Genomic DNA, 24,127 nt, shown 5'->3' on the forward strand with positions numbered 1-24,127 from the left:
ACCGGCAACCTGCAGCTCAGTCAACTAACACGCCACCCGCTCTATCCACTTACAATTCGTACACACTCTCACTCTCACACCCTCCTACGTAAGCGCGTGACAAATCCGTTACCATGTGAATTGCGAAAGCCTTCAACTATAATTTTCTCAAAATAAAAAAGACAAATGTAAAAAGATTTTGTAATTATTTAAAATTTAATTTTCATACACCATAAAAAATAAAAAAAATTATATGCAAATATCTCATCATGTACCATTATATAATTAAAAATAATTATTTTATATTTATTACTTAATTAAATAACAACGTAAATTTAATTAAATAATAGTATAAAATATTATAAACATCATGTGGTTCAAAATTAAATTCTCATTATCATTTTTAAAATTAAAATACTGATTTTAACTAATTTAGTTCCATTAAATTAAGATTTTATAGATGGTAGATTTTTTTAGCAGTTTTCTTTTTTATTATTATTTTAACTCAAACTTTGGTTTAAAGAGTAAACTTATTTTTAGATTGATCTTGATTTTTTTAGAATAATTGTTTTTAACATTTTTTTTAGATTGAAGAATAGAACTACATTGAAACAATTTTGGAGAAACTATTTGCTCTCAAGTTAGCATCAAAAGCAAAGAAAATGAAATTAGGAAGAGCATTAAAGATAAAATATCTTACTCTTCAAAGAATGATCAAACACTAACAATCTTTTTTGCTTGATCAAAATCTACCTACACTAACACTAACACTAATAAACAATTAGCAAGTCATAAATACAGTTTAAAAGAAATAATCATTCACAGCGAAAGGCCAAAAAGCTACTGTATGTTTAGAGTTTAGATATAAATCAGATCGCAACTAACCTTAGGTTTTATTTTCTTCCCCTCTAATTATAGGTCCAATCCAAAAAATGCATAGTAGAAACGTAGACTAATTATACATATGGGACCTGCAAATTAAAGTGGTTAATGGTTCAAAAAGAAAAGGTATTAATTTTGATCCATAATTTTAGAAATTAATGTAAGCAAATAAAGTTTAGAGTTACAGATATATAATTATTGAAAGGTTATTAAAGGTATGTGTTTATTAGTACTAGCACTTTTTCTTTATGAGTTTCACATGTTAAGTGAGCCCAGCTGCTACCCATAAAATATGATTGTATTCATGAGTAGTTCTCTTTGCATTGTGAGGTTCCCATCACTTTCTGGTGCATGTTCATGCTGTCAACTCTGTAGATGGCCAGCTACATCACTCAACTGAAGCACATGCCCTCTCTTCCTCTTCTCATCATCTTATTTATGCAAAACAATTATACTCCCTCTTTGCACCATTTATTATATCCAATTTCAGTTTTGTTGTTCCCCTGCTTCATCTTTATATATATATATATATATATGCTTTCTTTTCTTTTTCATAATGCAAGATTATTGATGAAATGCCAATGAGTTATAGCTCAAATGGCATAGTCTCCATACTCATTTAAGATGTTGCGGGTTCGAGTCTCTTATCTTTGGTAAAAAAAAAAAATTTATTGATGAAATAAATGAATTAGCGTATAGTATTCAAATATTAACCATTTAAATACTTAAAATACAAAAGATTTAATTAATGAATAAATGGATATTGTTAAATATAATTTTGATACTAAGATTCTTTTTTCACCGAATAAGTATAGAGAGTTAATTTTTTATTGTAAATTAATCTTATTTTTTGGACGATTTAAGACTCAAAATTGAAATTTAAAATTTAGGATTAAAATAAAGTTGATTAATACTAATTAAAAAAGTTGGCTCCCATGATTGAGTTCTTTCTTGATTGTGTTGAAAGAGGACAAATAGTGTGCGGATGTGGTTGACATCTTATTCTTCCTCTTCTTATCTTTCATCCCTTTTTTTATATATAAAAAAGTTTAACAAAATTTATAAGGAATTTAATGGAAACTCTTGTACTCTGTTCATTCCAATACTTATGAGTATAAAGCTGAACAAAAGAATCTACCCCAAAATGTTATTCTTCTTTTATAAAAGGATAACTAAGAAGTGCTTGTGTGAAAAGAATGAAGAATAGTATGTATAAATTATTTAAAAAAATTAATAAAAATAAAATGATATTGTTCTGGCCCGGTTCGGCTGAGTCATTGTCCAATCTGACCCGGCCAACCGACTAAGTGGACCCCGCGTCCGGATCGCGTGCGGAAACCTACCTCCTGGCAGCCACAGCTGGCTGAGGAAGCTTTCAGGAAGGAGATCTCTTCTGTGGGACCCACCCTACTGATAGGGTATATATGGGGAGGGTCCTACCCCTTCTCCAAGGTACGTCACTACCTCTTTTACTCTTTTACCACCATCTGCACCATTTCTGACTTAGGCGTCGGAATGTTATTGCAGGTGGCTCCCCCCTCACGTCACAATTCAGGAGGTCGTCTGTCCGTGCGTTCCGCTCACCAGACTCAGGTCCTAATCAATTCCCACCTTCTCACCTAAGGAGCATTTCCTACCCGTCCGGCACCCAAAGTCCCGAACAGATATATTTTAAAAAAAAAATTTAACTATTTATAAAGATGATTTTTTGTTTCTTTACTATTATTTTTTTACCATATAGTATGCACCTTTATGAAATGCAGGTGAACACTTTTGGCCACTATCTATATTCGATGACCCCAAACTAAAAGAAGATTGTCACTTACTGTATTCATCATAGCGGTGACTTTAATATCGGAGGATAACTTTGGCTTTGGTAAGAAGGATCCTAAAAACAACAACGTAAAAGAGTCACCATTATAGCCCATTTTTGCTGTCAAAGTAGAAGCTTTCATCATCATATGAGTTTATTAATTAGGGAAAGCAAAACATATATACTATACAAGAATTTAAAATTACACCAGACATAAATTAATTATGTAATAAACATAAGGGAACAAGGGTACGCTTTTCCTTCATTACTTCCTTTAGGAATAATTAGTGGATGAAAAATGAAATTAAAAAATGTACAGCAATAGGCGTGGGTTTAATTAAACTCTCTAAAAGGGAAGATAGGAAAATAAAAAAGTAAAGGGCCAGGGTCATGGTATGATGAAGTAATGGAATATTAGTGTTGAAATAAAAATGGTCCATATATCCTCTTATAACATGCCATTTCTAAAGAGGCACGATGCCCAGCATTCCAAAAAGAATAATGAAAGTATAGCACTCCCGCTTCCATTGATGGAGTTAGGCATTTTGGACCGACCAAATAATGATAAGGTTGAAGGTAATGAAACTAAAACATTGTATTCTCCTGCTTTCCTTCTGTTTAGGAGGGGCAATAGCCAATAGATAGGTCAAAATATTGGTAATACTAGAAAAACAAACAAAAATCGTTAGAATTTATTTTATTTAATATTTATTAAATAAGGCAAATTTTAGTTATTTTTGATTAATTTTTTTTTGTTGTTAACCATTTTCATCAAAATATGTAGGGTTTAAATTAGGGCAATTCAATTAAATAAAATAATTAGAGATTAATTTTACTCAAATATAACTTTCCAAACAATAAGACGCAAATGCAATTTTTTACAAAACTATAGAAACTGTTACGGTAGCAGTTTAGAAGAATACGTAAACTGCTATTGACAGCCACGATTTACGTGAAACAATGGGCTAGCAGAAACCGCTATAGACAACAGCGATTTCTATACAAATGAGCTTGGTCATAAACCGCTACAAGCAGTAGCAGTTTATGTATTGTTGTGTGTGTACATAAACTGTTAGAGGTAGTCGCGGTTTACGTTGAAAGGGTGTATAAAACCACGAAAGCTAACTGCAGATTCTTCATTTGGTGTGGAGTTTGAATATTGTTATGGAGAGGGAGGAGAATTTTGGGAGCAGATCCGAATTTTCTCAGTGCTGACCTTCTCTTGGACATCATGGCAGACGAATAGAGCTTATATCGACTGAATGGCGTTGTCCACATTGCCAATGTCATTGTCGACGAGGTTAGCTTTTTTTTTTTTCTGAGTATTAGAATTTGTAAAATAGAATAATAGTATGTAGGGTATAAAAGCTAGAAGTTATAATTTAACCTTTATAGTTGAGTACTAGACTTTGAAATTTAGGATCTAAGATGTAGAATATGAAAAATAGAATATATAAATTAATATTTATAATTTAGTATTAGACCTTGGAATATAGAGTGTAGTATGTTGTAGCATATAAGACATGGACAATATCATCCACGTGCACCCTTTCCCAAACTCCTTGCATTTTTCGTGGTATTTAAGATGGTCTGACTCCATCACTTTGTACTCAACTCCATGCCGGATGCTGTAATCCTTTACGCTCAGCACAGCTTTCTCCTTACTCTGAAAAGATTGGCCAATCTGAAAATTCCGTTAGAATGGTTGCATCATGCAGACCCTGAGCTCCAAAGGTTGTATCGACATCCGGCTGTTGGCATATGGCTTCCAAGTTCAAGGTTGACAAGTGTGGAGGATATTGTTGTGTGCCAAAACCCGATGGCCCATGGGGTATATGTGGATTGTTCGGAATACCATCATTACTGTCCCCAACAATGACGACCAGCTCATTTTTCGAATCATCGTCTTGCATCGCATTTTCAACTCGATCCGATCTAGTCTCAACTGCAAAATCAGGAACACCACGAGACACAGTAGCAGTACCAACTGCAACACATGGAGGATCAGGGATCAGACAAGCAGGTGCTACCACAGGCATCGACGTTGAGGCACCCCATCATCGTCGACTAAGGATTCGGCACTGATACCCTAGAACTGTCGACGCCATCTTCCAATTTGGCAAACAACTCGGGTATTCTAATCTCAGGAAAACTTCGCACACAGTGAAACAAGACCTGCATATCTTCATCGGACCCTATCACAAACGTCTCATACTTCACATTGGTTGACACAATGGCAATAGAAATCTTGTAGAACAACTTCTTTACCCACTTTGTCCCACACATCTCCAACTTCTGTAATATGCTGTTTTTTATATCTGCCAACGTACTCAACGACCGGATAAAAAAGTTTAGCGGTTCTTTATCCGTAAATTTTATCAGAGCAATGCAGTAGAGTTAGAAAACTCTCTTCACCATCCGTTTGTGAAAAATAGCACTCCACTACTATCTCAATGCGTTGGAGGGGTATATATAGCCAAGCACCATATGCATACACCACACATAAATCGTTACTGCCTTTAGCGGTTTATGATCACACCCCCTTGTACAAAAACCATTGTTGTCTTTAGCTTTTTTTGTTTAGCCACTGCTCCACGTAAACCACAACTGTCAGTAGCAATTTACGTTCTTCTCTAAACTGCTACTGCCAACAGCGATTTCTACAGTTTTGTGAAAAATTGCATTTGCGTCTTGTTATTTTAAAAGTTGTATTTGAGTAAAATTCATATATAAACAATTTATTTAAGTGAATTGTCCTTTAAATTTGATTCTAACTCTATTCAAATCTTACTATATCTTAAACTCTTTAAATTAATTTCATTCAACCTGATATGCAAAAATAAATATATTTTTATTCGAATACAATATTTATTCTTTTTACATTTTATAATATCAAATATTATTTATGGATTATTAGTATACTGAATTATTAATTTGGTGACCCTATCCGCAGGGAATATTCAAACTGCTCCGAAGTTACCAAATTATTCTTGGAGCGGATTGAATACGTGCAGATTAGAGGAGTGCTTCCCATCCTAACTCCGTTCTAAACACTTTAAGAGAGTCTAATTAACAAGTAAATACAATTAAATATTACAAATTTACAATAATTTATTTAACATGAAACTCTTAAGATTAAAAATGTTATGTATCCCCACTCGATCTCACCCCAGTGATCCTTTTACAGTGTATTTATGCCACCAGAAACGCCGAACGGTAGACATTCTAGTACCCGCTTGTCTTTATCATCAACCTCATCTCATCAATTATCATCCCTGAAACATATACTAATGATGTTGATTTAACCAATATTCAATAATCATCGTATTGATGGATGTTGATCTCCAAGAAGCTGGAAAAAAATTATTCATTTTCTTTCATGCTTTTGGATTTGATATTTAGAACTTGACAAAAGAATCCGATTCCATGTGTCCTATTCAGCCGTCCAGGGATGTTTCGAATTTCGGATGCCAATGACTAATCCGTTGTTTTACTGGTGTGATAAAGTATTTTTCTAATTGGATTGGATTTACATTTTAAAAGGGATTACTTTTTTATGGTGAAAACTCAGGCGACTTTACGTGAAGTTGATAGAGTCGTTCGATAAAAATTTAGCCAAATGAGTCAAATCATTTAATAGCTCTCAAGTATCAACTTCACGTCGACTGTACTTGAGTTTCCACCCGTTTATACATAATTCTATTTGTTTACATAGACATACACATAAAATCTTTATGATTGACTTCTAAGTTAATCTGATTTTATTTGAAAATAACATATCTTCTATATTTATATATAACGGAAATAGCCAAATTTTATGTAAGTAATGCTCAAGCTCAAACAATATTAGCATCTAAAAGAAATATAACCATTTCTAAAAGAAATTAAACGTAATTTGGGGTAATGATCCCGCCATTTTATGATTTCATTATTCTCTTTTATCTAAAGGCAAAAGACAAACAAGAAGAGCTTTATGGGATGGTACATGTCCTACTTTAAAGAGAATATAATTGAGTCAAGTGAAGTAACGGGGAAACAAAATCCATCTACAGTAAGAAAGATAGCAAACTTGGTAAGGAAGCAGATTGAGACGTGTTCTCTAGCTGGAAATGAAACCTCCCTGATCTTTGACGTTTTCTTTGTGGGGAAATAAAAGCCTCTTTTGTTTGCTATTCCAAGTTCCTTTGATACTGACAACTCAACTCATGAAAACTTTTTTCCCCCTTCATCGTGGTTTTCGCTAGTTTTGTTTTAAATTAATTAAAACTTGTATAAATAGTAAATGGTATAGGCTAATTTTGTTTAGAGACATGGAATAATAACACAAAAATATATAAATATAAAATTATATTTAACAGATAAGATATAGAAATAAATATTGTATTTAGAAATGTTAAATTAATATATTTTTTTTATCTTTTTTAATCGAAAAAATCTAAAGACACTAATAAAAAATATAATTTATTTTTTATTTTATTATTTTTATAAATTTTTTATTATTATATTTTTTTCTTAATTTTTTTATATAAAAAATAAGAGTAAATTAAATTTTTATAACTGGTTTTTTTATATTTAGTCTATTACTAAATAAAATATCAAAATATTAATTTTTATGAATCTATTTTTTTATCATGTTTTCAATCATGTTTTTTAAGGATTTTTTTTTTCCGAATTTCTAACACTTGTTTAAGCAAAAGAATAAATTAATTACTCGACCAATCTAAATTAATTGTTTTCACTTTTCAGTCATGGTTTATTCTGAGATTTTTTTTTTCGGTAGAATGATTTATTCTGAGGTTATAATGTTATACTGATGTACTGGGCTGGACTCTTATATGGGCCCATTCCAAATAGTATCCTAGGCTCTTAAATTAAAATAAAATTAAAATGAAAATAATAATAACCTGTCTAAAAGGTTAATAATAGATAATGATTAAGAGTAGAATAATCATTATGATCCAGCGGTGATTACTCATGAGTCAATAACCTTTATGATGGCATATATATTTTGGGGCTTGGAAGCTTCTGCCCTGTAAGTTTTAAATGTTACCATATATTTTCATTCCAATCTTTAATCCAAACATGCCAAAAGTCACAAAGTTGCGTTGAATAATCCAGGAAGCCTACAAGTTATAGTCCAATGCGATCGCACCTAGCCACTTATCTTTCTTGCTTAAATTATTACATGCAAACAAGAAGGAAACTGCCACAACCCTATACTGAAGGAGATAATCGATATGAGAAGCCCTTGAAAAATCAAATTGCACCATACATACAGGGAGGCGAATTCAAAGAACCTTTTAAATTTCTGGACGTTCTCTAGTAGCAATTTGAATGATGATTGTAAGGGGACAACTATACCCCGCAACTTGTTATCACTGGTTATGAGAAGTGACTCTCCATTAGGATAGAAATGGGCCAGACTAATTTATATTGGTTTAAGTCTCGTATATTAGCCTCACTTGAAGACTATCAATAAGCCTGATTTTTTTAATAAATAAAATATTTGTAAAGAATGTTTGTCAAAAAAGATCTTAAAGCTTATTACCCTTATATATGAATCCATCATATAGGGCCTTTCTAGGTGAGAAATTTTTGTTTCGTAAAAAGAATTGAAACTTGGCCGACTACTAAACAACAAATAAATAATGGTTGAAAAAAAATTACAGAATAACACTTATTCGAATTTCACCGTGCGAACTACTAGTCTAGTAGGTGGCGTCAGCCGTCAAGCGATGACGTGAGCAAGATTGTTAAATGTGTCAAGTATTTTAGATTTTTAGATAGTCATAGAAGAGATGCATAATACCACTATACTATTATCATCAATGTATGTAATAACCATGAGAATGTGTACCACTATTATCATCTTTATCGACATCATCACTGATATATATTATCCTCGGTCTCCCTACGAAGACAATGACTTTGAACAAGTTTAACGAGAGAAACCGGGGTTCCAAATGGACGTATGGGGGCTCTACCATACATAAACACCTAAAAAATCACAAAGAATGGGATTTGCACCACCAAGAGATGGATTACTAGCTTCACTAGCTATGTTTGGAATCTATTGTTATGAATGATAGACGACCACCGTGATCAATAATCACAAAATCTGAGGCTGCGGATCAGACGGAAAAACCGAAACAAGAAAACGATGTATCATTTCAAAGCTTGTGAATGTGATTACAGCAGCTGGTGTTGTCCTCAGAAGGTTGGTGGCACACCCACGGTAAAACCCAGGTACGCCCTCTTGCTGAAAAACCTTCCGAACGCAATCAATCACACCCGAGTACCTTTTCTCAGAATGGTGCCCTTGCTCTTGCAGTCTGGAACGTACAACCTACAAACAGAACATGGTATTTATTTATTTATTTACCTCTTTTTCGTCAAACCAGAGAATAATTACTAATGAGTTCATGAAGCCTGGGCTACTAGTAACACCAAATTATTAGGTACATGGCTCTGTAGGCTGGGTAACGAAAGAAAGGAAATCAGCAAGCTCCAAATATTAATACAAGGAAAACTATGTCTATGGTGCTTTAATCATTAACAATGGGTTCTAAACCATTTTCCACATAAAAATCGCCGGCAAGGTCATTTTCGTTATTTTATTCACAAGACCGAGTATCTGGAAATATGAATATCAAAATTTATGTATTGATATCTTCAACAAATTGCAGAACTAAGTCAATCACTCAGCAACATACCTCATGGGGATATGTCAATGTTGATGCAAAAATTTTGGAGACTGATGAGGCAATTGCAACATCACGTGCACCAAGTTTATCCATTGATGTGTCACCTTGAGTTGCCAAGTAACATTTTATTTTCTCGTATGTTGGAAACTGGATGGCAACATGACTGATACCAGCCAGCGCAGGTACAAGTCCACTGAAGATAAAGAATACCCCAAAATTCATCAAATTAATAATTGCAATGCTATACATAATTAACACTGCTGCATTCATAACAAGCAACACCAACCTGTACAGCCCTCGAATACCCTCCTCGTGTGCAATTCTCCTCAATGCAGAAAGAGTGCTCCTATATGGCACAACACCAGATCTCATTCCCTGAGTCTGCATTTAAAAGGGAAGCAAACTTTTAATGCAGAGCACACATATGAAATGAATAATAGAAAGTTCTATATCTTATTATGGTAATACTTTAACATGGTTGCATGCACCATTAAATTGGATGGTATTAATCTAAACATTGATAACATTGCAATGTCATTCGGACAGTAAATTTCTGGCAAAACTTCTGGTTGTGTAGCATTTTCTGTTGTACAAATGGTATACGAGAAAGGAAATAAAATCTACACCATCCCGCTCCCATTTTGAAAGCAAGAAAAATTAAAGAGAGCTTCTTATTATTTTGAATATTTGTGCGCGTGCATTTGTGTGTGTGCAAGAGAGAGAGCGAGTGTTATGGAGGGCCAAGGCTAATCAAAAGAGCTTTTTATCCTCAAATCAAGTGTAAACTGCAAATATTACTAAATCATTTAACTAACTCATGCAGTATGCCAATTATCAGTGCTAGGTTGCAAGGATAATGAAATAGATCAGCAGAGAATTAAGCACGAATTGAGGAAACATACTTGGAGTCTAGTCTTGACAACCCAAAGTGGATTTGTGAACATTGTTGTTGCAGCTCCAGCACCAGAAGCGGCCATCATATTAGCTCCAACTGAAAGATTATGGCAATCTGTGTACATACCGTAAACTATTATAATTTGTACATCTTCAAAAATAGGAAACCCAAAAAAGTGCAAGTCGGACCAAATAAGCTCCATGAATCACTCATCTTGTTCAATACAAAAAAGTAATAAGCAGTGAACTAACCCTCAGGCTGAAGAAGGCTCTTGAGCTGTTCATACATGGTAAAATATACCTGCAAGTTTACAAATTGATACAACATATATAAATCCCTCTTAATAAAATAAAACAATATCCTGCTTCCAAAAAGAATATAGGCAGGCTAATCATAAATTTTCTGTAGCCCAGTGAAATAAATTAATAGTAAGCTGCACTAATTAGAAAAGAGAATCGTCCGATGCTTGAGACATCAAAACACTGTATGAACTTGACTTTAAATGTAATATGAAAGTTGCTTTGACAATAGCAGGTAATTTAAATTTAACCAAACCCAAACTACCACATTGGAAGAATCCTTCGCCTAGATAGCTACCGTCCTTATTGCTTGATCAAAAAATTGTAACTATAGAGATATCATATAACTTGGGCCTTCTAATGTCTACAACTATCAAAAGACTCTAGGCCAATACTTAACACTGTTTCGACTCCATATATCTGATCTACACCCCTCCTACTATCTAGTCTAACCCTAGATCATACTTTGAAGTTAAGAATGTTAAAGCAACAACATATTATTTTTGTTCTTAAGTTCACCGAGGGAAAAAAAACTAAAGAAATAAGCAGCTAATAGACCAGAGGGGAGAACTCACAGCCCAGTTTGGCAGTAAAGCTAGCACAGTGGGAGACAACCCACGGTACATGCCACGCAATCCCTCCTTGTGAAATATTTGTTCCAAGCTACCAACTATGATGCTGCCTGCTGACAAAATCACCCATAAATAAAATATTGAGTTTCTCTAATCATATTTTTTATTTTCTCTGCAATAGCTTCACGTACTAAAATTACAATGATAATACATAAAACAAAAAACGAATCCAAGAAGAGCAGGGCTAGGTATACCTTTAACACGTCCATTATGGAGTTGCGCTACCCCATGAACCTGAAACCTAGTTTTGATTACATCTAAAGGACACACAAATGTAGCAGCAATAACACCTGCATCAAATTGCAAATTAAAATAATCAACAAATAAGAAACAATAAGACGATCATATTGAAAAACAAGGGGGAGAAAATTGAAACAAAAAACATTAGGAATCAGATAAGTGGTGATTACCGGCGGCGGCGCCAGCTGCAGCATTGCAGAGAAGACCCCTGGGGTTGATATTAGGGGCGGCGTGAGTGGCGGGGTGTGTGGCGGCGTGAGTATCGGAGGACATGGCTACTGGTGCAGAAGAAGGAAGCTAAGCGAGAAGCGGAGAAATTATCGGCGGCGAAAAAAAAGGAGTCCTCTCGGGAGAGGGCGTTGGCGGAGAACGATGACCAGCGTCGCATGGCCTGAGACTAAGGTGGGGTTTTGGTTCGGGAGCTGCCAAAGCTAGTTTCTTTTGGATCGATCGATACGCGACGCAACAACAACGAAGATGTTTCTTCCTTCGGATTGGGTTAGGGTTCTTCGATGAGATCCAAGACCGTGCGAGTCAAAGCCAAAGAAAAAAGAGAGAAAGAAAGAGAGTTTATTTTGGTTTCTCTATTCTATTCTATGCGAAATTGCCTAGTGCTTTATATGTATGGCTCTGCTTTCTTCCTCTAATTGAATTTTCTTGGTTACCACTTACCACAACAATCTCTAACAAAGTAACAATAATAATGCAATTAATTATTTCATCACCCCCTCCCTCCTATTTATTACTTCTCTATTTAGTGGGTCCCTTCCATAAAACAGCACCATATAACAATATGCCATCTTTTTTGTTTTTGGGGTAACAAATTAACAGATAAAGATAATAATTTGGATTAGTTATGTTATTAAGTAATTTTATCTTACCTTTTAGATGATCTTCTGGGATAATTTAACTTTTTTGTATATATCTTTTCTACAAATGACAGAAGTAAAAAATTACGCTACTTAAACAATTGCATCGTCATGAATGGTACTATAATTATAGGTATATATTTAAATTAAAATTTAAAAGTTGGATAAGATATTTTTAAAAAAAAAAATTTTAGAAAAATTTAAGAATTTAAAATTTTTAAATACAAACTTTTTTAAATTTTAAATTTTGGACAAAATATGATTTAAATTAAAAAATATTAAATTTAAAATCTAAATAAGATATAAAAATGGAATTCAAATCATAATAAATTGAATCAAATTATTAGATTAAAAAATAAATTTAAATTAATATCATACACATTTCAATCATTCGAATAAAATTTTATTAAATAAAAAATAAAATAAAACGGATACAAGTCAAATCGTAATAAATTATATCAAATTTTATTTTTAAAATTAATTTAACTTATAATATAAAATATAAATATCTTCTTTTAATTATTCAATAATCTAATCTCACGTGATTTTTTAGATATTTCATTTGTAAACGGGATGTAAAAAAAAGGGTACGTATGTTTATATCTTTTTTTTGTCAATATTATAAACAAGATATATAATATAGTATACAAATATAACTTGTTCTAAATATACATATATTAGTAAAGTGATTTATTTGATTAATTTAATAAATCCCCAAAAAAGTCTTAAAAAAGTATTAATTACTCTTTCCATTTCATATTAATAAAAAATGTTATCTATTTTATGTCCTTGAATTTATAAATTGAAATTTTTTTAATTAAAAATGTAAAAAATTTAAAATTTTAATATATTTATTTTATATTTATTGTATGAAAATATTTAAAATATTTTACTGATGATAAATTTATTACGAATCCTAACAACACGGATTAGCTAAATACCTAAATCTATAAAAAAATATATAGCAATTACCTAAACTTCGAAGATTGATACTAATAAATTCGAGTCCTCAAAATTGGGTTAATAAAGTAACAAAGTGGCCTGTTAAGTGCTGAGTGCTAACCATGCTTATTCCCTATATAGTTGGCAAATTTGACTCAAGTGATGTTCTGCCATCCGAACCCCAAATTCTAGGTCAAGTTAATTGAAAATTCTCACACTCAATTGCCATCAACGACCTTCAAATCTCTGTGTTTGCCCAAATTGCATATTCTATCCTTTTCTGCTTGCTAACTAGTGGAAATAAATAAATTTAAATTCTATAGAAAAATTTAGCTAACATGTGTTTTAAAGGTATATGATAAATTTATTATTAATAGAAAGTCTTAAATTTTTTTATTTAATAAATATAAAATAAATACATTAAAAATTTAAATTCTTTGTACTTACAATAAAAAAAATTTCAATTTATAATTTTAACTTATACTTTTAGGACCTCATGATAGATGGAGCTTTTTTCGATAAAAAAAATGGATAAGTACTTTTTTCGTCCCCAAGATCTGGGTCGAAATCAAAATCGTCCTCGACCTTTTTTTGTTATTAAAATCATCCTCAACTTTATAAAACATTATAAAATCGTCATTTTTACCAATTTTATTTTTTTATTACCAAATTATCCTTTATTAAAAAATTATAAAATAAAATAAAAAGAAAAGAAAAGAAAAGAAAAGAAAGGCTGAGGGAGAAAGAGAATCGGGGGAAGGGGGAAGGGGGAAGGGGGGCGAGAAAGAGAGGGGGGGTGGGGGGAAAAAGAGAATCCGGGGGAGAGGGGAGGGAGGGCCTCAAGCTCCGCCGCTGTCCGCGAGTTGTCGTTGTTCGGTGGCATCAGATCCGCGAATTTGTTTTCTTCTTCTGTGAGGGGAGGGGGCAGGGGAGAGGGGAGAGGGGAGAGGGGAGAGGGGAGAAGGGAAAAGGGGAAGGGCGAGGGGGTAGGGGAGAAGGGAAAAGGAAGAGGGGAAGGGGAAGGGGGGGGAGGGGGGACAGCGTCGGCGAAGGGGGGAAAGGGGAAAGGACGCGGGGTGGGGGTGGGGGAAGGGGTGTGGGGGAGGAGGAGTGGGAAGGGGAAAGGGGGGAGGGGATCGCCGCCGTTGGAGGAGCCGCGTCCTATCGCCGCCATCGCGCCAGTCACCTCAGGATCGTCGCCTTGTCACAGCCACTGTCTATCGCGCCGCACCACGCCACATTGCCATCAGGAACAGAGTGCGCACAGGGGAGGGAGACCGCCGCGTCTTCGTCGCCGTTCCTCGCCGCCTCCGCCTCCGCCTCGCAACCTCGCCGTCTCGCCGCCTCCGCCATCTGCATCTGCTTTCTTGCTTTCTTGTTTTTTGCTTTCTGTTTCTGCTTTTTGGTTTGGTGTTGTTTTGTGTTGTTGCTATTGTTTGAGGTTCTTGGTGTTGGTTGGTGGTGTTTGTGGTGTTTGTGGTGGTGGTGGTGGTGGTAGTGGTGGTGGTATTATGTTGTTGATGTTGCTTGATGTTCTTGGTGTTGATGTTGGTGGTAGTGTTTGTGGTGGTGGTGGTGTTGATGGTGGTTGTGGTGGTAATGTTGGTGGCAGTGGAGGTGGTGGGGTGAGAAAAGTAAAGAGAAGAATGATGATGATGATGGGTATTTTGGTCCAAAAATTCGGGGAAGGATGATTTTAAAGCATTTTTGAACATTGAGGATAATTTTAATAAGAAAAAAAGGTCGGGGACGATTTTGATTTCGACCCCAGACCTTGGGGACGAAAAAATTACTTATCCCTAAAAAAAATATCTTTTAGATCTTGAAAGATCAAAGGAAAATTAATGAAAAATATGAGGGCCAGTTCACAAATAAACTTCTATTAACTTGTTGGGCAAATTTAAATGTAGAGTTAAATTGGATTGGAGTGATAGAAAAGCTTGGACTAGACGACTTCGTAGCAGACGGCGCTGCACGATGGAGTAGAGAGAGTGATAGAACGCCGCCGAAACAGGAGTGTAGATCGGGTCCTGACCGAGTTGAGGTACACTGGACAGGAGACAATGGACGACATAGGGCAACTGTCAACATAAGTACATGGTGTCGATGTCTCTATTTACGGTCCTGTATTGTCTCCAGAACCATGGTGGAGATATGCTCTCGAAATTGGGTTTAAGTGGGGTTTGTGCCTTCTCGGTGGGTCCGAAGTGATGACAAATTTCACGAGGCAATGTTTATGGTGTTCAATGTGGGTAGGAACATACAGAGTATAAATGTTTGATCTGTTATGCATATAATGTGGATAATTGCTGTTATGAATTTGTGGAGTTTAAAATTAATAGGAAGAAAGATTGAATTTACGGAAAATTTTCTCTCTATTAATGAAATTTGTTCAACTTTAAAACTTGTCTTTCTTTCATATGAATGAGTGATGAAATGAAATTGAGGAAGAGTTGATTTGGACCTATTTTCAATCGATTTCCAGCCGAACTAAAAGTTATTAAGGTATTTATTGACATTGCTGTGTTTGAAATCGTTGTAATATTACATAAGAGACTAATAAAAATTATCAGTTGTTGTCGATGGGGAAATTTTGGATTACGTCTCTTGGGTTTTGCTATTTAGATGATAATGACAATGAGACTAGATTTTGGGTGAGGTTGATCAATTTGTAGAACCAAGTTTTAGTTATTGTGATGTCTGAAATGTTCCAGACGAATGATTTTGCAGAACCAACCTACGAGTTATCATCCAATTTTCACTGAGTCCATTCATTGCAGGTGTGTGTGTTTTGTTCATTGTGATGTTAATAATGTGTTATTGTCTGGATTATGTTGTTGTGCCCCCATTGCTTGGTCTAACCCATGGCCTATGTTGTGTGTTAGGTTAGAAAAGATGGGTTGAGCAGCGATACCATTATGCTGAAATACCATGTTCTGTATTTTACTATATTATTCCTTTTATTTCAGTGATTAATATTTGTTTAATTGAATAGTGTTCTCCAAATAATACTACATCTAGATATGGTGTAAATCAAAATTAATAATTGAACTCGTTCAGAATAACTGCAATTATAAAAAATTAACTCGACACAATTTCGTTATTTTATTAATGTGTATAGCTAGCTTCTTCAAATAATACTACTTCTCCGCCAAATAAAAATACGCTCACACGAATAGAAAAGTACTACACTTTATACAAATGAAACTCATAATCTTTCACACAAAAAAAATTTATCACCTGTCTTTCATGATTATTAATAATATTTTAAAAAAGACAATATAAATTTATATGCAATAAGTCTAAAATAAATAAATTACTTCTGGATTATTAAAGTTCTTTAAGGTCCAACAGCCACTTAGTCCACTAAATCAAATATCAATACTTTTTTATAAAAAAAAAAATTTAACCAATCATCATGTCGTCAATTCAATCAGAATGCAATATACTAATTTATAATTAGAGTAAATATTGGATCACATGTAATATTATAAATAATTTATATACAAAATCAATATGAATCACACATTAAAAATATTTTTATTTAGGCCTTAAAAGATTATATTATTATTTTTCCACTAAAAACATTCTCATGATAGATAAATACTTTATAGAAAAAAAAAAAGAGCTCACTAATTGGAATTTAACAATAAGAAGAATTGATTTTTTTTTTTGGTGACTAATAAAAAGAATTGATTGGATGACGGTGACGGGTATCATAAAAAAAGCTATAATCTTAAAGAAAATTATGAACCAAATAAAACCAAATGATAGTATCCAAGTTTCAAAAAGACTCTACTTAAGCATCAACAGTTACTATCCCCTCTTTCTGTCTTTCAAGTTTATTTCATATTTTCTTTTAGGAGTCTAACAAATTTTAGATACAATGAATTTATTAAAGATTAATAGTTAAATTAGTCTCTAAAAAATAAAATATTTTTTAAATTTATTTTTAAAAGATGTTTTTAATTAAATTAATCATTTAAAAATTATAAATTAGTTATATTTGTCTTCTAATCACTTCATTAACAATTTTCTTTAAAAATTGATGTTGTAAAACGTTAATTGATAATATATATAATACCTGATATGTCTAATTAGATATTGACTAAATATATTTATAAAAAATTTTTAATTTAGTCATTTTTCTTAATTACAAAAATTTTATTCCTAATATAACCTAGTGACTAAATTGATAGATTTTCGTAAACATATTTAGTCAACGTCTAATGATGTGTCATGTATGCTATCAGTTAATATTTCACATCATCAATCATTGACAAAAATTGTGAGTGGAGTAACTGAAGGACAAATATGATTAATTCGTAATCTTTAAGAGACCAATTTGATTAAAAAAATCTTTGAAAAACAAATTTAAAAAATATCTTATATTTCACAAACTAATTTGACTATTAACCCAATTTATTAACTTAGACACACACAAAATGGTATTATTAGAAATACTACAAATAAAAAGTTCATATTAAATATTACTTTTTAAATTTTGTATACATTAATCAAAATTTTCTCTTTTATTATCTTAATTTATACCGTCAGGACTCAGGACCATTCTTTTAAAGCAAACTCCTCTATTTAATTATGATCATTTGCAAGAATTTAACGAAAGAAAATTTTTAAAATATAAGAATAAAAAAAGCACGTGAGAAGTAAATCAAGTAATAAGTAATAACCCTAAATAGGATTGGGAATTGGAAGTATCGTATTCTTCCCACGGAGCATCTTCAACCTTATTCCCTTCCAAAGGTACTAATTTTTTCGAATTCATTCTCTTGCATTGAAGATAAAATGGGTTTGGGAGCACGAAATAGCAGCGAGCGCCTCAGAACAATTTGGACCCCTGAGATGGATCGCTACTTCGTTGATCTTTTGTTAGAGCAGGTTCGCCAGGGCACTAAATTCGATGATCATTTAACGAGCAAACGAGCATGGATTCATATGTCATCATTGTTCAATGCAAAGTTCAACTTTCAATATGAAAAGGATATTCTCAAGAATCGCTACAAAACACTCAGGAATCTCTACAGAGTTATCAACAACCTTCTAGCCAATCCGGGTTTTAGCTGGGATCAGAAGCGGAGTATGGTCACTGCTGATAATCCTGTTTGGGATGAGTATCTCAAGGTATGAAAATCTTGTCATTTACCCTAAATCAAATATAATCTTTTCAATTTTAACAAAATGTTTCCAATCATTTATCTTCAGCATGATTTGGGCAGTTAAATCCGGCTGCACGGTCACACAGAATAAAAAGTATTCCTTATTTCAAGGATTTGTGTATTATCTATGGAAATGCAGTGATAGAAGAAAAAGGTAGCTCTTTTCATTGAAAATTAATTTACACTATGCTTGATGCTTTGAAGGTCTATGTTTCAAACTTTCAATATCTAATAGTAATGTGTATGAATTCATAGGTGACAATGCACCGGGTGGGTCATCTTATTCAGGCGAAAATGAGACATTCATACACTTAGATAAGAATATAGGAGAGGATGTTCATGAGGTTCTTCATGATATAATGGTTGATGAAGATTTTGGAATATCTACCTTGGAAACTGAAAATGATGATTCGGAGCAGAGGGTGGTGAACGAAACAGCGATCCCATTTTCTACCCGTACCCGGACTTATTGGCAGCCACCAATGGATCGTTACTTCATCAATCAAATGCTTGCCCACGTGGACAAAGGAAATCGGCCTGATGGAGTCTTTAGCAGACAAGCATGGATGGAGATGATTTTGTCTTTCAACGAAAAATTTGGTTTTGACTATAGTTTGGAACATCTTAAAAATCGATACAAAACTCTGAGAAGGCAGTATAATTTAATTAAAAATCTTCTTGATTTGGACGCGTTTGTCTGGGATGAATCGCGCCAGATGGTTACTGCCGATGATTCTGCTTGGCAAAATTGTATTAAGGTATGTACTTGCATACAAAATCTGCTAGGAAATCGTACCTCTTTGGACTTGTATACATGAAAGGTCAATTGCTTATCCAGCCAATGAGTATATCCATTTGTGAAACGAAGAATGAAGGCTTACTGAAACTAGTTGTCAAGAACATAAATCGTACCTCTTTGTCATGCTCTTCTTTAATTAATTTAGTACCAGGATGCCAGCCTTCCCCTTTGAGCTAAAACAGGGAAACAACTTGGTAAATTCTGCAAATCTTAAGGGTTTGGTTGGTAATATACTAATATAGGTGCAAAATGGAGAAGAACAGAAAGATGGAAATTGGGATCATTGGAGTTTTTTTTTTTTTTTTTTTATTATTCCTAGTTAGGTTTCTTTTTCATCCTTTGGTGCTGCTTATAGTTGAAAGGAGCAAGGTTATTGTGCAAGGGATTATTAGGGGATACTGGGATAGTCAAAGACAACATTATCTTCTTAGTCACTTGATTTTCCTTTATTGTTGAGTGTCAATGCAGATGATTTCTTAGTCTTCTTGTTTATGGTTTAACAAGTTCGAAAGCATTACATGCAGGTACATCCAGATGCAAGGCAGTTTATGACCCGGCCTTTGCCATATTATAAAGATTTGTGTATCATATGTAATCCTAAATTTGAGGAGAAAAAATCTACTCTCCTTCAAGATATTGAGCATCAAAACATAGTTGAAGTTAAGATTGATAGTGACTACGCATCCACAGCTAGTCATTCTTCAATTACTTCCAATCCCAGTGAAGAACAACTTGGTGTTGTAAAGGAGGTAGCTCATTCGGATCAGAAACAAAAGCGACAGTTAGAGAAGTTTTCCGGTGCTCCTAATCCTAAACACTCAAGAAATGAAGAACATGGCATGGCTGTTGCTCTCCGTGAGATGGCAACTGCAGTGTCTTCTTTGTCTACAGAGAAGAATGATGAGAACCCTGTATCAATAGAGACTGTCATACATGCAGTGCAAGCATTGCCTGATATGGATGAAGATCTGGTTCTGGATGCTTGTGATTTCCTAGAAGATGAAAGAAAAGCCAAAATATTTCTTGCTTTGGATATCAAGTTAAGAAAGAAATGGTTGATTAGGAAACTTCGCACACAGGCCTAGCCTGTGCATTTTCTATATCTTATTGGATTGTATACTTCTAACAGGGTTAGCTTGATTAGGTTTTCTTTGACTCAAAATCTAGTAGTAGATTTTATGATTAGGAAAGGGAAGTCAATATGCATCAATGATTGTCTAAGTAAATGTAAATGATCAATTGTTCAATGGTGGCTTGGCTGATTAGTTCAATAGCACTAAAATTCCCTTATATTAAGGTGACTTTGTTGAGATAGCGAATTTGGAAATGAACCATCTTTTTACAAGTACTTGATTAGATAGATATTAGGATTAAAAAAAAACCTCTAACATCTAATCACATGCTATTAAAAGTGAATTCTTTAAGATAGTGAAGGCAAAAATAAACTGAAATTGCCCAAGTACCTGATTGGCAGAAATTAAAACCATGTTTTAGATGATTAGTTCATTATACATTTTTATACATGCGATTCTGAAAATAATAATAGGTTCCAGCCCATAGCAAGGGTAAGAACTCGGAAGCTACTAAGCAAGTAACTAGAAGGAGCTGTGCAAATGTTATAAACTACTAATTACATTGCCTTGAAAATACGTTACATTTAATTCCTACATCTCTACCTCAGCTATACGATGTATATGTAACAAGACTAACAAACAGAAACATTGATTCCATAATTAAAATCATGTTCAAGATTGAAACTAATACTTTTTTCATTTTATTTTTCTTTTCATCAAACTAAATATAACATGTTGCCACTAGTCTCAATCAGAAGTCTGGATCAAGGATAGTAGACATCAAAAGTTCTTGTACAAATCCACTACGCCGTGCTTTCTCTGTTTGGTCTTTGTCAGATAAAGATGGCTGAACAACATCTCTGCAATAATGAAAGGAGGAAAAAAATTTTGCCTCGGCATTAGTATTGTCATCACCATCTTGAAAGCTATAGTCAAGTACTCAAGTGCATTAATTTATTTATTCTATTTAAAAAAAAAACTACAAATAATCATATCCTATATTAGGGTTCAGCCATCCTGGATTAGAGGAACACATTTAGCAATTTCAAGGTAAAGTGCTTGTTAAAGTGCAGGTAGTCTAAGAAAGTCTTGAATTGTAGCTACTATCAACCACCTTAACAACATGACTTATTTTCTCAAAAACACCCCACTCCACTTTCTCTTTTTTCCCCCTTTACATCAATGCAAGGACAACTAGATAATGGATGAGGAATATAGTAAGACAAGAAGTTGAAAAGTTAGGATAGGAATATGCTAGGAATATGGTACCTTTCTATCACTGTATCGCTTGAGTGTGTTTCTTCGGTGCTTACTTCACTTGAAGAGTCAGGCCCCACATTTTCGGTTTCGGCGGAGGCAGCAGCTCCACCGTATAAAAATGACAGAAATGGATCACATGCTGCCTTGGAGCTAGAGGTAGATATTGTAGGGGATAACCCATCCGAGAAAGATTGCCACTGTCCATCATCTATATCCTTAGAGCACCTCAGAAATGAGAGACTTGGGTATGAGTCTTTATAGCGCCTTGATTTAAGCTGAGCGTAGTCTCGAGTCAAGGAAGCAAAACAGTTGAACAAAATGAAGGACAAAGAACATCAGAAAGAAGCACTGTAAAAGAATTTGGTAAAAGGAGACCATAATTGAAACGAATTTGGTAAATATAATGTTTTTTTTATCAAATGGATGAGAAAGGATATCTTAATTATGCTTCCATGTTGTGCTGTTATGTGATCCACCATGTTTGTCCCCACCCACACCGCACAAACAGGACAAATCTGCAAGTAGATATAAAGATAGAGAACACAATTGAGTGTAACCCAACAAGTACAATGATGGATAGTAGCAAATGATAAATTAACACAGAAATACATTGTATGAGAGAGATTAAGCTTAGGTCATTATTTCCACATTTTGAATACAATTGCTTCTTACTCTCTTTGTTCCCTTTTAATTTGTAACTGTTACTGTCAACCAGAAAAATTGATCTAAGATGTGTGTCTAATAACATTATTAATTAAAAATCCGTTACAACGATGCTATAAAGTGACAGTGATCGATAAATACGAACAGAGGGAGTATGTGACAAACATGTGCTATTTGTCTGTTAAAATTGTTTTCAGTTATCATCTCTTGTATCCACATGAAGTACAAGTTAAAGAGTGTAACAGTTTTTATAGTTTTCAAATATAAACTATAAAAAAAGAACATTCATTTCCAAGCAGCAAAATGGCACAATGGAGTCTTTTCAAACAAACATATTTGCAACAAATTGTAAGACCTAGTGGTTAAACTGAAATATGTTTATCATTGAGAAAAATACAAAGTTGGATGGATTACAGCTAGGTAGTAATAAAGAAGCAACAACATGAAGGACCAAGTTGGCCTTTTAACTTTTAGCAGTTGTGATCACTCTGAAAACAATTTATATAAAGTTATTGTCAAAAAAGTAAAAGCTGGTTTGTGAAAAAAGCCCTAAGACGCGGTTTCTTATGTTTACCATGAGGATATTGACTTAATAATTCGCAGGCGAATAATCTAATTATTTTCAAGAATATAGATTCATATCCTACCATGTATATAATCCTATTGTTGTTAATTAATAATAATCAAATAGAACTAAAGCAGAAAACATAAAAAAAAAAAGGTAAATCTTTTTTTTTTTTTTAAATGAAAAGGAAAGAAAATGTTAAAAGGTGGGAGACGAATAAAATACCCCAGATTTGGGTTCAAGAGAATGTTCCAAGTCAATATGGCAACAAAGCTCGAGAAGATCAAAGTCATCTACACAAAACGGGCATGGATATACCGTCCTCAACTCATCTTCCCCTTTCATCTCTTCAAAATCCTCGAACACCTCTGCTTCAACATCCCCACCAAAATAAATAAATAAATAAAAAGGTTAAATATTGAGCTAACACAACACACCCCAAAAAGGAAAAAAGGACCTTTTTTGCTTCGACCCCACGAAACTGTGTTATAAAGAAGAAGAAAATACCAGCATAACGGGATTTGTGTCTGGATGGGTAGCTTCTAGAAGCAGTACCGAAGGGAAAACCCAAAGTGTCGCGGTCCATTGGTTTTGCGATTGAAGTAGGAACTGGAACAACCACCACAAGAAGAAGAAGAGGAAGAAGCAAATGAAGTAGACGACTATGTATTTGTGTGTGTAAGTGAGTGAGTTATATATATAGAGAGAGAGAGAGTGTGTGGGTGTGTAAGAAATGAGAAGGGGGAGGAAAGTACGAAGGAGTTTCGCTTGGTTCGGTTTGGGGTTGCAATTTGCACTGCGCGCTTCCTTCTTGTGGTGTGGATCCTTAGCCAGCACGAATTCTAGTTATTTTATGAATTTACCGAAATGCCCCTTCAAGACCAAGACCGCATCAAGTCATCAACCACCGTCCAATGTCCATCCTCAACCACCTCTAAGTAATTTCCAATTTTTTATAAGGTCCATTCAACTAGGCCCAGTTCCCATAATAGAGACTTTCAATCATCATAAGCCCAAATATACAGATTAAGCCCAACTCAAATCCATTTGTAATATTCTATATAGTATTCATCACGTTTGAGTCTAGAGTTCAGCCCTATACCAAAAATCCCAGACCAAATAGAAAAGTTTTGTCGGCAAACTCAATAACTCATACACTATCCATAAAGCTATTTGATAAAAGAACTAAATATAGAATTTTAAAACTTAAATTCTAAATTCTAAATTCTAGTCATAAATAATTTACATAGGAAAGAATCAGAGAGTTGAGTTTAATATTTGATATTTGATTAACGATCATTTTTTAATTTCACATAAGAAGAACACTGGCTAAAA

The 24,127-nt window shown here is 33.8% G+C and overlaps 3 protein-coding genes across 4 annotated transcripts; 1 reads left to right on the top strand and 2 right to left on the bottom strand.

Moving 5' to 3' along the window:
* Positions 1-8,471: 8,471 nt before the first annotated feature.
* LOC107645670 (nicotinamide adenine dinucleotide transporter 1, chloroplastic) lies at positions 8,472-12,155 on the bottom strand. Of its 2 annotated transcripts, none has more exons than XM_016349743.3 (8): positions 11,615-12,155; positions 11,399-11,494; positions 11,148-11,257; positions 10,525-10,573; positions 10,281-10,387; positions 9,665-9,759; positions 9,388-9,571; positions 8,472-9,020 (listed from the first exon to the last, which is right to left on the bottom strand). In XM_016349743.3, the coding sequence occupies exons 1-8, from the start codon at positions 11,715-11,717 to the stop codon at positions 8,784-8,786; spliced, it is 981 nt and encodes a 326-aa protein (XP_016205229.2). In that variant the 5' UTR covers positions 11,718-12,155; the 3' UTR covers positions 8,472-8,783. The 2 variants fall into 2 exon arrangements, with proteins under 2 accessions (XP_016205229.2, XP_088347393.1); XM_088491267.1 differs by having other exon boundaries at positions 11,148-11,254; positions 11,615-12,153.
* Positions 12,156-17,929: 5,774 nt separating this feature from the next.
* LOC107645671 (Myb/SANT-like DNA-binding domain protein) lies at positions 17,930-20,478 on the top strand. The gene is made up of 4 exons (XM_016349744.3): positions 17,930-18,397; positions 18,493-18,586; positions 18,688-19,190; positions 19,756-20,478. The coding sequence occupies exons 1-4, from the start codon at positions 18,062-18,064 to the stop codon at positions 20,314-20,316; spliced, it is 1,494 nt and encodes a 497-aa protein (XP_016205230.1). The 5' UTR covers positions 17,930-18,061; the 3' UTR covers positions 20,317-20,478.
* A 367-nt stretch (positions 20,479-20,845) lies between these two features.
* On the bottom strand, positions 20,846-23,612 carry LOC107645672 (protein DEHYDRATION-INDUCED 19 homolog 3). Its single transcript, XM_016349745.3, has 5 exons — positions 23,300-23,612; positions 23,018-23,160; positions 22,002-22,079; positions 21,574-21,845; positions 20,846-21,164 (listed from the first exon to the last, which is right to left on the bottom strand). Exons 1-5 carry the CDS (start codon positions 23,376-23,378, stop codon positions 21,056-21,058), a joined length of 681 nt encoding a protein of 226 aa, XP_016205231.1. The 5' UTR covers positions 23,379-23,612; the 3' UTR covers positions 20,846-21,055.
* Between the last annotated feature and the right edge of the window lie 515 nt (positions 23,613-24,127).

Source organism: Arachis ipaensis, chromosome B6 (genome assembly GCF_059453495.1).
Source record: "Arachis ipaensis isolate K30076 ecotype BB chromosome B6, ASM5945349v1, whole genome shotgun sequence".
NCBI classification, from domain to species: domain Eukaryota; kingdom Viridiplantae; phylum Streptophyta; class Magnoliopsida; order Fabales; family Fabaceae; genus Arachis; species Arachis ipaensis.

Coding starts and splice junctions, on each gene's coding strand:
- LOC107645671 (XM_016349744.3), top strand. CDS start 18,062: ATGGGTTTGGGAGCACGAAATAGCAGCGAGCGCCTCAGAACAATTTGG. Junction 18,398..18,492: donor TTTGGGATGAGTATCTCAAG/GTATGAAAATCT, acceptor TGATTTGGGCAG/TTAAATCCGGCTGCACGGTC. Junction 18,587..18,687: donor TGCAGTGATAGAAGAAAAAG/GTAGCTCTTTTC, acceptor ATGAATTCATAG/GTGACAATGCACCGGGTGGG.
- LOC107645672 (XM_016349745.3), bottom strand. CDS start 23,378: ATGGACCGCGACACTTTGGGTTTTCCCTTCGGTACTGCTTCTAGAAGC. Junction 21,846..22,001: donor AACATGGAAGCATAATTAAG/ATATCCTTTCTC, acceptor ACTCGAGACTAC/GCTCAGCTTAAATCAAGGCG. Junction 21,165..21,573: donor AGCGATACAGTGATAGAAAG/GTACCATATTCC, acceptor TCATTATTGCAG/AGATGTTGTTCAGCCATCTT.
- LOC107645670 (XM_016349743.3), bottom strand. CDS start 11,717: ATGTCCTCCGATACTCACGCCGCCACACACCCCGCCACTCACGCCGCC. Junction 9,760..10,280: donor TTGTCAAGACTAGACTCCAA/GTATGTTTCCTC, acceptor TTTTAAATGCAG/ACTCAGGGAATGAGATCTGG. Junction 9,021..9,387: donor CATTGACATATCCCCATGAG/GTATGTTGCTGA, acceptor TTCTGTTTGTAG/GTTGTACGTTCCAGACTGCA.